Source organism: Molossus molossus, unplaced genomic scaffold, assembly GCF_014108415.1.
Source record: "Molossus molossus isolate mMolMol1 unplaced genomic scaffold, mMolMol1.p scaffold_m16_p_14, whole genome shotgun sequence".
In the NCBI taxonomy this organism is placed as follows: domain Eukaryota; kingdom Metazoa; phylum Chordata; class Mammalia; order Chiroptera; family Molossidae; genus Molossus; species Molossus molossus.
Window position 1 is genome coordinate 5,468,687 of NW_023425349.1, and position 12,846 is coordinate 5,481,532.

At 44.6% G+C, this 12,846-nt stretch overlaps 1 protein-coding gene across 6 annotated transcripts in view; it reads left to right on the forward strand.

Annotated features, from left to right (window-relative positions):
- Positions 1-3,064: 3,064 nt before the first annotated feature.
- The window catches only part of FNBP1 (formin binding protein 1), a 129,685-nt gene continuing 119,903 nt past the window's right edge, over positions 3,065-12,846 (forward strand). For 3 of the 6 annotated variants that reach the window (XM_036261035.1, XM_036261033.1, XM_036261034.1), the window contains exon 1: positions 8,619-8,854. Coding sequence is in view for 3 of the 6 variants with exons in the window: in XM_036261036.1 (XP_036116929.1) it covers positions 3,200-3,223 (24 nt within the window). In the remaining 3 variants the exon portion in view is untranslated. Of the gene's footprint in view, positions 3,224-8,618; positions 8,855-12,846 lie in introns of those variants that run through there. The other 3 variants (XM_036261032.1, XM_036261031.1, XM_036261036.1) reach the window with 2 other exon arrangements.

Consider the following 12,846-nt stretch of genomic DNA (forward strand, 5'->3'; position numbering starts at 1 on the left):
GTAACTTGCTCAAGGCCACACACCCAAAAAGTAGTGGAACACTAGGATCCCAATTTAACAATTATAAAACCTGCCTCCTTTATTTTATTTTATTTTTCCTTTATTGATTTGAGAGAGAGAGAGAGAGAGAAACATTGATGAGAGAGAACATCAATTGGCCACCTCCTGCCTGCCCCCCATTGGGGATTGGACCACAACCTGGGCATGTGCCCTGACTGGAATTGAACAGGCGACCTCCTGGTGCAAGGGTCCGTGCTCAACCACTGAGCCACACCGGCCGGGCAAAACCTTCCTCCTTTAATACAGATAAGATAGAGACATCTATACATTTAAGCCCCTGAATTAGATATTCATTAACTGCAAGCACCATTACAATTGCTAAAAAAGCCCTAATAGAATTGTTTGCCTCTAACACCACAGCAACCTATCACATCTGTATTCATCTAGATACCTTATTTCAGTGCTAATAATGTCCATGTGATGAGAATATTCAGTGGAAATTTATGTAGTCACTCACCAAGATCATAACTTTGTAAATCAGTGCTTTGTAGACGTTAGTGAAGTGAAACAGGTGTACATAATCCAGGCTGACCCCTAGGTGATTCCAGCATTTACATAGACAGGATTTAGAATATCTCTTGTGAAAATGGATTCCTAAGTAGATCAGGTCACAGTGATTTGTTAATAGTGATAATTCCTTGTCTTAAAATCACTCCCTTGTATTATTAGGAAAAGTGAATGGATTCCATTTCTCCTAAAAAATACTGTGCTGTATTCATTTTATGTTTTTCTCTGCTGGCTTATTTCTCTTTATCCCAAACCCTGTTTGTTTCCATTGCTTCAAGATCTCTGGTAACTTTCTCCTTTATTTTTTAAAGATTCTGACATTTTGAAACCTTTTCCAGTTGGCACCCAAACTTAATGAAGTTAAAGATATTTGCACTGTGGTATAATTAACCCAGTTCCATATAGTTCTGCTGCTGTGGCTTTAAATGGGTTTCTATAACTATTTCCTGCTTACTTGTCTTAAAATGTTTTTCATCTTAATGTAGTCTCTCTTCTACTTCTGCTGTCCCTCTGATTTCTCTTTAGATCAGCAGGTTATTTTTCCTCCTGATTAGCATATTTTCACTAGTGGTCACTGTTTTTGAAAAGTCTCCAAGAACTCAGCAGAGATTAGATCATTGTATTTGACTGAAAAAATATTCAAGCCTTGGCAGGAAGGGATATCAAGGTGATTTCTGAGGCAAGATTCCTGAGGTTATCTTTTTAGATAACCTGCTTTTCACTTACAGTTTCCAGATTGCAAACTAAACTGTGTAGAGTTGTTTGAATTTCTAACCCCTCCAACTCACTCTGACTGTTAATCTGCCTTGGGAGGTAAGTGGCTGGAGGTTCTGATTGTTTTGTATCTCACAGTCTCTCCGGTAAAGAGTTCCCAGACCTGATACCTGAGAGCAAAACATTTAAACAGGCACAGTAAAAGTGAGGGGGTGGGGAGAAACTTTAAAAAGACAGACCAAAACTGTTTTGACAGGTTAAAACAAAATTTAAACATATAAAGTGATGAATCTCTTTATTTTTATTTATTTATTTTTAATCCTAACCTGAGGATATTTTTCTGTTTATCATCAGAGAGAGAGAAACAAGGATATGAGAGAGACACATCAACTGGTTTCCTCCCCCAGGACCCATTGAGCCCAGAGGGAACCGCAACCGAGGTTCGTACCCTTGACCAGAATGGAACCCACGACTCATTGGTCAGAGGGCGGAGGCTCTAACCGCGGAGCCAAACCGTCCAGGGTGACAGGTTAAATTTGTTCTAACTCTGTCCAACAAAGGAAGTAGACCTGGAGGTTTACTACAAGGGTTTTTCAGCTCTACCCTTTCATGAAGAATGATAAAGTGGTTGCGGCTGGGGGGCAGGTGTAGTAGGTATCGGGGAGATGCCCCCTGAAATATTTCTAAAATGGGACCCACTTTGGGAGTCCACAGTTACTCAAAAAAGTCAGTAGCATTAAGAGAAAAGGCCTAGTGATTTGGAGGAAAGAATTGGAACTCCAAAAATTCTCCCTAGATTGTCAAGAGTATTTGTGTAGACCTTTGGAATACAGAGAGAGGGAGTCAGTATCTACTTAGGAATTCAGTCTTAGTTTACCAACCATAGGCCAGGTAACAGGTGCTCATTTCCTTGATGTTTGCCAGCACACCCCGAGATGGATGCGTTACCTCTATTTGTCAGACGGGGGCTCTGAGCTTCTAGAGAGGTGGAGTCCTTGACCCAGGCCACCCAGCCAGTATGTGAAGCTGGACTGGAAACAAACACTTTTTATCTGTGGACCCAGTACCTTTGTTTTTACCCACTGAGCTGCTACGTGATTTCACGTCTGAGTGTTTCTTGGCTGAACAAGTCGGAAACCACTGGTTTCACAGGTTAGAAATCACTGGTTGTGCGCCGCTGCATCCGCTCCCTAGCCGCTCGAAGCTGCGTGGTCGCTCTTGACCTGAACGTCCCTGTCGGTACAGTGCACAGGCATCACCGTGCCGGGCAGACCGCCCTCCACCGCGCAGGGGCAGGGCGGCTGGGCTCCGCGGCTCCGGGCGGCTGCCGGGGAGTCGGTCCGCTCCGTAAGTGCACGGCGGCGCTCCCTCCGAGGAGCAACCTCAGGCCTCGCAGACAACCGGTAATAACAGGGGCCAGGTCTGCTCCCAGGCGAGGGGCTGGCCTAAGCGCCCAGAGAGCGGCTGCTAATAAGTAATTTTTAAGAATCGGCGGAGGTACTCCCGCCTCCCTGTGCGTGCTTCCGGACCCCCGGGCGACGCGGTCCCGGCCGAGAGCACCTGGGGGGAGGGTGGGCCGGGGCGCGTGCGCGAGCTGTCAGCCGGCCCCGCCCCCGGCGCGCGGCCCCGGCCCCGCCCGCCGCCTTCCCCTCCCCCTCCCCTCACTTTCCCGGTGTGGGGCGGGCGGGCGCTGCGGCTGCCGGGGCTGCTGCTTCCTCGGGCCATTTTGCTGAGGAGCGACCGGGAGGAGGAGGCGCCGCGGAGCTCCAGGGCGAGGAGCGGTGAGCTGGAGGAGGCGGCGGCAGCGCGGCCCAGGCTTTCCTCGATCGCGGGGACCTCGAGGGGCGAAGGGATCGCCGGGGAGAGGGACGGAGAGCCGCGCCCGCCGCGCGGCGCGCCCCTTCCCGCCCCCTGCACCATGAGCTGGGGCACCGAGCTCTGGGTAAGTGAGGGGCTGGGCCCGCGGGGCTGAGGGAAGGTGCCTGGGCCGGGCACGCGGGCCGGGCTGCCCGGGCGGAGGCGATGGCGCGCGGGTCGGGGTCCCCGCGGCCTGAGGCAGGCGCGGGTCGGGTGCCCCTCGTGGGCCTGGGCCCGAGCGGGAGGTGCGAGCCACATTCGCTCCTTCAAGTCGAGGGGAGCTGGTGTGGGCTCCCCTGGCGGCCTGAGCAGGGGGCGCGGGTCCGGGCCCCCGGCGGCCTGAGGAGGGGGCGCGGATCTGGGTCCCCCAGGCGGCCGGAGGCCGGCGGTGTTCGTAGGTTGGAGCCTCAAACCCTTGGGGCGAGTCGCCCGTGCGCCGGGGACCAGCTCGATGGGGGCGTGGACGCGCTCGGTCTGGGGGACTGCGCTGTTTCCCGGGGCGCCCTGCCCGAGCGCCCAGGGCTGTTTCTCCGCGGGAAGGGGCGGGCCGGCCTGGCGCGACGAGGTCCCACGTCTTGGCTTTGGGGGTCGCGGGGGCGAGAGGGGGACTTCCCGGAGACGGGGGACTTCTGACCTGCGGCGGTGTGGGGCGCACTTGTAGTTCTTGGTGGGAAGCCCAGACCCTGAGCGGGTCTGGGGTTGGGGCTGCGGCGTTTGGCCTGGAGGGGAGTCGGGGTGAGGGGCGATCACTTCGGGAAGAGGCATTCGCGGGGTCTTCATTCTGTAACTGCCCAGAGGAAGCAGTTGAAAGTGGGGAAGGCTGGCTGGTGGCGAGGGGCCCTTCACCTGGGGGTGCGGCGGGTAAACCCGGGGCGTGGTGCCTGGAAGCCCCGTGTCCCCGCACCAGGGCGAGCAGGGGGTGCCGGGCAGCGCACAGGCCATGCCCGGAGGACAGGCTGTGGGGTGCGGAATGGAGCCTGTTTCCCTGTCTCCCTCTGGATTCCTGGGGAAATCACTGGAAGCGATGGGAGTCCGTGTCCAGAGGGAGGAGTGGATGAAATCTCAGTTATTGCTCTGAAATGCTCTCAAGCCGAGACATTTCCCATGATGAGCTCCAAAGTGCCTCCTTTCAGAATTCCATCTGGAAAGGGTGTGGAGGAGAAAGTGTGGGCTGGTGGTTTCCAGCTGAGCTGAGGCCAAGAAATGTCACCTCAGAATAAAGCAAGGTTAGAGCTATAGAAACAGAGCGCATCCTCCCTTAGTTATTATTATTATTTTTTGGCTTTGATTGTTCTTACATAACCATTCCTTAGGCTCAGAAGCAGCTACTGTTATTAACCAAAATCCTGAAGGCGATAGCCCCCTTGAATTACGATAATTTATTTTATAAACATCCTCTGTCTAAAGGAACCGGAAATTTTGGCCGATGTTTACAAATATTCATTTTAAACATAAAATAACAGATGGTTTTAAATATCTGCACAAACCTCATTAGGCACAATCTACTATTCTAGATGTACTTATTTCCTCTTCTATTCTTGCTCCCCTCTCTCTTTGGGGTGGGGGAACAAATCAGAAGTAATTTTTACCAAGAGAATAGACATCTTGGCACGACTTTTTTTCCACTTGTTCCAACAAGAGAAAGGGATTCTCAGGGGGAAAACTACAATATCTTTCTAAGTGAATTAGGCTGTGGTTAAATGGACTGAACACACTGGTGGGCATTTCACAGTGATGTTAGTGAATGTTATCGAAGGTGATCCAGGAGCAGGGAGGTGTCCGTGAAAGGAAATGATGAACAAGGCCCACCGCCTGCATTATTCTGTACTCTTCTTTTTTAGGGGTGGAGGGGTGGGAGGGAAGGCAAAAGCAAGGAGCTGATGAAAATAAATGGGAACTGGAATATATATGAGTGATGTGAAGTCTCTGATTTGCTTCAAAAGAAGTTGGGGTGGTAGTGGATGGGCATGTTGATGAAAGAAAAGCAGGTCATTGTGGAAGCTGGGTGATGGGGACAGGAGAGCTCCTAGTACTATGCTTTCTACTGCATGTGCTTGAAGTTTTCTACGATAAAACTAACGAGAAAATATTTCCAAGGGAGAGGTGTGTAAACTACTTAAAATTTTTTTCACTTGGTAAGTTTATGAGGAAGAATGAGTCAGTTAGCAGTTGTATATATGCAAGTATGTGTCAGTGAAGAGTTTTTTTTTTTTTTTCTTAAGGCTTTTGCTAGAGTATTGGCCCTTGCTGTGGAGTGGCTTAGAGCTTAATGGAGGGAAAGGAATGAACATATTTATTTGCACTAATAAGAGGAGTGCAAAAAAATCTGAGTTTTAAGATGAAATACCAAGAAGTATGAGGACAACAAAATGTCTGTTTTCAGTTGCCTTATTTTATTAGTATTTGAGAATTATTTTTTAATGGAGTAATGAAGGGTTCTGAAAAGAAGCTCCAGTTCTACAGTGGTGAGAGATTCAGGGAGGTGCGGTGTGCTGGGTAGTGCTGGTAGCCCAGCCCAGGGCAGTGATTGAGGGTTTTCCTTGAATGGTGGCTTTGGGATGGTGCACATGTGTAATGGGATAATGATGGGGGAGCTCAAGCCTAACTTGGCAGAATTATGCTTCTCGATGGAGAGAGACAGAGCTATGGTTTGGGTGGCAATGAGCTACTTGTAACAGGAGGTTGCAGCTTTTATAGACCTTCACAAATACCATCAGGTGTACACACATTTTAGGACTTTAGTCAAAGTCCATATAGGCTTTTAAAATCTACAGGTTTCTAATGTGCACTTTACATGAAAGGCTTACTCTTTAGCCACATCCTGCTTTGTAGAGGGAATAAAACCTCTCTCTCTCTCTCTCTCTCTCTCTCGCTCTCGCTCTCTCGCGTGTGATCTCCTCCCCCTCTTGTATAGGAGTATACTTTCATATTCTAGGTAATGTCATGAAGTTATCATAAAAAAAAAGTTTTATAAAAATGGACTCAAAACCCATAATTTGTAATAACTTTATTTGGCTTAGTTTGTATTTAAATTGGGGCTATTTTGTATCAGGTCACAGTGTAAATGGCTGTTTTAAAGGGATTAGGTCACAATAACATTGTTTCTGTACAAACTCTTCATAACATTGCCTTTTAATCTGAATCCAAGTCACATTATGTATATTGAAGGATAGCCACATATTTCAGTAAACACATACAAAGTAGGTCTTAACTCTAGCTTATAACATCAGAATCAAAAGAGAGATTTACATTTGTTTGTAAAAAGAACCAAATGAATTTACTCAAGACTTTATTTAAAAAGTAATGATAGCCCTGGCCGGTTTGGCTTAGCGGATAGAGCATTGGCCTGCGGTCCTGAGAGACCCAGGTTCGATTCCCGCTAAGGGCACATGTCTTGGTTGCAGTTTGTCCCCGGCCCTGGTTGGTTGTGCGGGTGGCGGCCACTTGATGTGTCCCTTTCACATTGATGTTTCTCTCTCTCTCTCTGTTCCTCTCTCTCCCTCCCACTCTACCTGAACAAAGAATGGAAAAAGTGTCCTCGAGTGAGGATTACAAAAAATAAAATAAAATAAAAAAAAAGTAATGATAAAGGGGTAAATAGGTTACACTGACTTGTTGAAGTTGTGACTGGTCATTGGGGAAATGGCAAAGCAGGAATTTCTTACATTTTAATGATTTTATTCTTATCTGCATATTAGAAAGAGGTGACAAGTTATGGAAGTGTCAGTTCAGCTTTTTATTGGCTTGACTATTAATGTGAAGTGTGACTAAATCCATTGGAAATTTTAGTTTTCCTCATAATCATTCTACTCTTTGCAATTAGCAAATTACTTGGTGACAGAAGGTACTTTTGTCTCCTGCTGGCCTCTCTGCCAGCTTTTTATTTTTATTTATTTATTTATTTATTTTTAAAATTTTATTGATTATAGAGAGGGGAAGTGAGAGGGAGATAGAAACATTGGTTGGCCATCTCCTCCTGTCCCCCAGTGGGGCCCACAACCTGGGCATGTGTCCTGACTGGGAATCTCTTGGTTCATGGGTTAGCGCTCAACCCCTGAGCCACACCAGCTGGACAATTTTTATTTATTTTTAAAATATTTTTCTTTATTGATTTTAGAGGGAGGAAAGGAGAGAGAAACATTCATGAGAGAGAACATTGATCAGCCACCTCCTACATGCCCCCCACTGGGGATTGGGCCCACAACCTGGGCATGTGCCCTGACTGGGAATCAAACTGGTGACCTATTGGTGCATGGGTCCGTGCTCAACCAGTGAGCCACACCAGCCAGGCTTCTCTGTCAGCTTTTTATTACAATTGTTATTTACTGATTTGAGAGAAAGAGAGGGAGACATTGGTTTGTTGTTCCACTTATTTGTGCATTCATTGGTTGATTCTTGTATGTGCCCGTACTGGGGATCCAACCTGCAATCTTGGCATATCAGGACAAGGCTCTAACCAACTTAACTGAGCTACCTGGCCAGGGCCCCTGCCATCTTAACTTCTTTATTTTGGTACTAATAAGAAATGGAGGCGCCCGGAACACTAAGAGCAAAAAAATGGACAGAGAGATATGAATAAGACATATTGGTTAACACAGTAAGAGACCACCTGAGTTGACTGGGCATAATTTTTTTTAACCTGTGCTTTTAGGACAATGCCAGGCATACAATGTGTTGATGATGGTGACATTGATTGTGGTTTGGACTATTTTTTTCACCAGAGGACATCTTTGCATTTATCTTCAGATAGAGCAGGAGGATGAGAGGGAGGAAGAGAGAGAGAGAAACATTTATGTGAGAGAAACACATCGAGTGGTTGCCACCCACATGACCCCAACCAGGGCCAGGGACAAACTGCAACCGGGGTATGTGCCCTTAGTGGGAACCGAACCCAGGACTCTCTGATCCATGGGCTGACACTCTAACCACTGAGCAAAACCGGCCAGGGCTAGTGTGGACTTTTAAGAGGCAGCAATGAAAGAGTTACCTCCCACTATACTGGGAACAATGCCTGACTCATACAGTAGGAGTCTGATAAATATTTATTAAATAAATGAATGAATCCTTTTTCCCCCTTTTGTTTTAACATTTGCTTTTTTTAAGTAATGGGAGAATAATTTTAACACCTTTCTACACTTTGGCAGTTGTAAACATTTTGCATAATTCTAGGCACCTTTTCCTTTAATAAACTTTACTTTTCAGAGTGCTTTTAGCTTCACAGCAAATTCAGTGGAAGGTCCAGAGATTTCCCATAGACTCCCTGCCTATGAATATTCTAGGCATCTTTTTCACCTTTAGACTAGGGCTTGAAGATTTATTTATTGTTTGTTGTTCATGCTGCTTATGCCTGATATGTATGTGTGTATTTATATAAGAACAATTTACAGTGTGTTAAAAACTTAAACTGATTATTTTTAATTTTAAAGTAATGGACTATGAATAGTTCAAGTTTTGGAGAATTACCTCTTATTATATCTTCTTACTGCAGAATACTGAATGGAGTGTCGTACTAACAGCAGTTCAGAGCTCTCTGCTGCTCTTTATTTTTAACACTTCAGAGTTGTGTTTGTGATCAACATAGCAAGACCAACAGGGGAGACATGACTCCCGGAACTATGGTGAATAGAGCGGAACTGCCTGGGAAGACAGATTAAATCAAGTTTAATTCTGACATCCCTACCTCTCCATTGAAACAAGCTTTGCACAGTCTTTTCTGGTTAGTAAATATTAAACATAACCTGGGAGGTCTGGCGATTTTGTGGTTGATATTTACATATCAGCCTGTTGCCCTCACTTTATACATCAGAGCTAATCCTGAACATTTACTAAAATTGCATTTTGGGTAGGTGAAGCTATATTTCAAGCACCATAAGGCAGTTTTGTAAGTGTCCATGCTTACCGGGTGACCACATTATAACTCTTGTTTTACATTTGCACGACATGGAAAGTGCTTCTTTGAAGGACCATTCAAGTATCACTCACTCCCTAGCTAAAGCTAATATTGTGTTTCCTGCAAGTATTACTCATACTTGTTTCATCAACACCACCCACATTTAAAAATAAGGCTTTATTTTGACACTTAAAAATTGCAAGCTACCAAGAATACTTGCATGCCCTGGGAAATTAATCTAATTAGTTTTTAGATGTGGGTGTGAAATCTTCTGGAATTAGTATTTATAATGAAATACTTATTTCCTATTTTAGTAATGTATACTCATACTAGCTTGAATCTAATGATGTGCCTAGTTAAAAAAAATTTAAGTCATTGAGGGCCAAATATATATAAATATATTAGAGAGTTAATTGAGAGTATACAAGTTTTTAATATTGACTGATCATGGTCTTCCATTTGGGACCAACTTTTAGCTTTTAAACCTCATCTGATTTGTAAACTGTAAAGCATAACAGCCTCAATTATTTAATGCAAGAAATAGATTCTAACCACCACCACCAACAACAAAAGATGAAACTTTCGATTTCTTGTTGCAAAAGTTAGAATCTCTGTTAACATTTAAACTGTAATATCACATTCGCTGTGTTGTGTTTTTTAATTTACAGCATACCATTCTAGTAATTAGAATGAGGTTTTCTGAAAATAAGAATTAGTTTTTTGACTAATAGCTGTGGTTTCAGTGTATACATTTTAGCGACTGCAGTTTCCTCTCTATCTTGTACTTCTCTACTCTATGGGTTGTAAAAATAGAAATAGGTTATAATTACATAAACTCTGTAGTTCTTATAATATTTTCTTTTTTAATAATCCAGGTCTTTTTTTTTTTTAAGAGAGAGAGAGAGAGAGGAAGAGGCCGGTAGAGAGAGAAATGTCAGTTTGTTGTTCTACTTATTTATGCATTCATTGGTTGACTCTTGTATGTGCCCTGACCAGAGATCAAACCTGCAAACTTGGTGTATCAGGATGATGCTCTAACCAACTGAGCTACAAGGCCAGGGCCTAGTTGTAATATTTTCCCATGCACCATTCCCTTTTGCCTTAAACACTGTAGAATAATTGTCACTGCCATTATTGAATATTGAGAGCTTATCCATGTCCCACATGCTAGTTTTTCACCCAGCATCTTCTTCTTCTTCTTTTTTTTTTTTTTTGGTACGTGCCCTTAGTGGGAACTGAACCCGGGACTCTGGTCTGAAGGCCGACACTCCAACCACTGAGCCAAACCGGCCAGGGCCATCTTATTTATTCTTGACAAGAATCCAGTGAGGTATCATTCAGTGGCAGCACCAGAGAGGATGATTCTAAGATGGAGTTAGGAGCACTACGTTTTATTGGGAAGTAACACCTTTGAACGGCAAAGGGAGCGAGTGAGATTAGGGAGAGGGAGCCATCAGATCTGACATCACGCAGCCTGATGAAGTCTCCAAGGGGCCAGCCAGGAGGTCCAGAGCAAAGATCACCCACTCAAGAAGTCTCACTTTAGACAGAAACAGCCAGGCCCTAGGACCACTGCCTTGCTCATTCATTGGCCAAGGACAGGGTCTCTTGGCTATCATCTTGCTCAGTCATTGGTTGAGGATTGCCACAAGAAGACCATGACTTTGGCTCAAAAGATGAGGCAGATGCTAAAGGAGGCTGTCTGCTAACCACACTCCATGCATCTGAGCAACGGGTCCTTTCTGGAAAGAGGATGTGAGTGGCACATTTCTACACTCTCCACACCATACCCTTTCATAAGAGAGTACATGGGAGCTCAGAAGGTAAAATAGCTTCTCTAAGTTCACAGAGTAGAAAGGAGAGATTGAATCCCAGGTCTTTGGGACTCTTGAACTAACCTCCTCATCTTTTTGATTAATTAATTAATTAATTTTAGATATTTTATTGATTTAGAGAGAGAGAGAGGAAGGAAGAGAAAGAGAGAGAGGGAAACATTGACATGAGAGAGAAACATCAATCGGTTGCCTCCTGCATGCCCTTTATCGGGGATGGAGCCCATAACCCTGGCATGTGTCCTGACTGGGAATCGAACCAGGACTTCTTGGTGCATGGGTCGATGCTCAACCACTGAGCCACACCAGGTGGGCCCCACATGGCTTTTTAGAGTCTTCTCCAACTTACATTGTGATGCTTCCCTGATCCCCCTTTCCTGAGGAGTCATGTGTAGAGCCAAAATTCTTCCCCATTTTTTTTAACTGTTTTCTTTCTTTCTTTTTTAAATTTTATTATTATTTTTTTTATCCTCACCCGAGGACATTTTTCCATATTTTGTTCAGATAGAGTGGGAGGGAGAGAGAGGAAGAGAGAGAGAGAGAGAGAAACATCGATGTGAAAGGGACACATCGAGTGGTTGCCACCCGCATGACCAACCAGAGCCGGGGACAAACTGCAGCCGAGGTATGTGCGCTTAGTGGGAACCAAACCCAGGTCTCTCTGGACTGCAGGCTGACGCTCTAACTGCTGAGCCAAAACGGCCAAGGCTAATTGTTTTCTTTTTTTAAAAATTGATGTGTGAGAGAGAGAAAGGGGAAGAGAGAGAGACACATACATTGGTTTGTTGTTCAACTTACTTATGCATTAATTGGTTGATTCTTGTATGGTCCCTGACCGGAGATCGAATCCGAATCCTTGGTATATTGGAACAATGCTCTAACCAACTGAGCTACCCAGCCAGGGCCTCCCTATTTTTTAAAATATGAAAACAGAAGAGAGCCAGCTTAAGTGCCTGTTGCATTTTTTTTTTTTTTCCAGGAATTTAAATGCTTCCTTTCCTAACCTAACAAAGACTCTGTTAGTTTAATTGTTATCTCCATTTTATAGAAGAGTCTCAGAGAGGTGAAGATACCAGACTCACCAAAACAATGAGTGGGTGCTAGGACTAGAATTTAAATCCAGTTGTTTTTTCTGACACTAAACAAATGTAGTTTAAAAGCATCTTTGCCTAGCTGGTGCCCTCGGTGGATTGAGGGCCAGTCCCATGGACTGAGAGGTCCCAGTTCCATTCCTGGTTGGGGCACATGCCTGGGTTGTAGGCTTGATCCCCAATCGGGGTTGTGCAGTAGGCAGCTGATCCCTGTTTCTCTCTTATATCAACGTTTCTATTTCTCTAATAAAAAAAAAAATCAATAAAAACATATTTAAAGGAGAAAGAATGATTATAAATAAATAAACTTTAAAAAAATGGCATCTTCTATGTTAGTAGCTTTCAATCCCTTTTCTCCCAGTCATTCACATTTCCCATCACTGATGCAGGTTTTGCTTTCTGAAACGTTTGATGTTCCTCATACTGAGAATCAGTGACTCAGTGCTGAGTGCTGCAGAACAGCAGGGACTGTTATGACTGAAGCATATATTCTAGCAGGTGTTTCATGCCGTGTCTAGTGATTCCCCCCATTCTTATTAACCCAAAGTTTTTTTTCCTTTTCTAATTTAAAGAAATTAATTTGTAACGGTGTTAGATAGTAAGAGTAATATCAAGTTTCTGATATGTGACTAACAAAAGTACATCTTCGTGAAAAGTTTTTAAATTAAGTTGAGAAAGGACAAAGAAGCTATTGACCACTTTGGGGTTCTCTGGCTGTCCCACACAGGGCTTTCCAAGTTTTGGGTTTGAGGAACATAAAACTAAACATGTCTCCTTCTATCTATGGCAAAAAACAAACAAACAAAAACAATACCCTGGCCCCTTTACAAGAAGCTGTTTCCTTTGTACATCTAATTGCATAACCAAAACTGAGAGTAGGTTCCTGAAATGCACT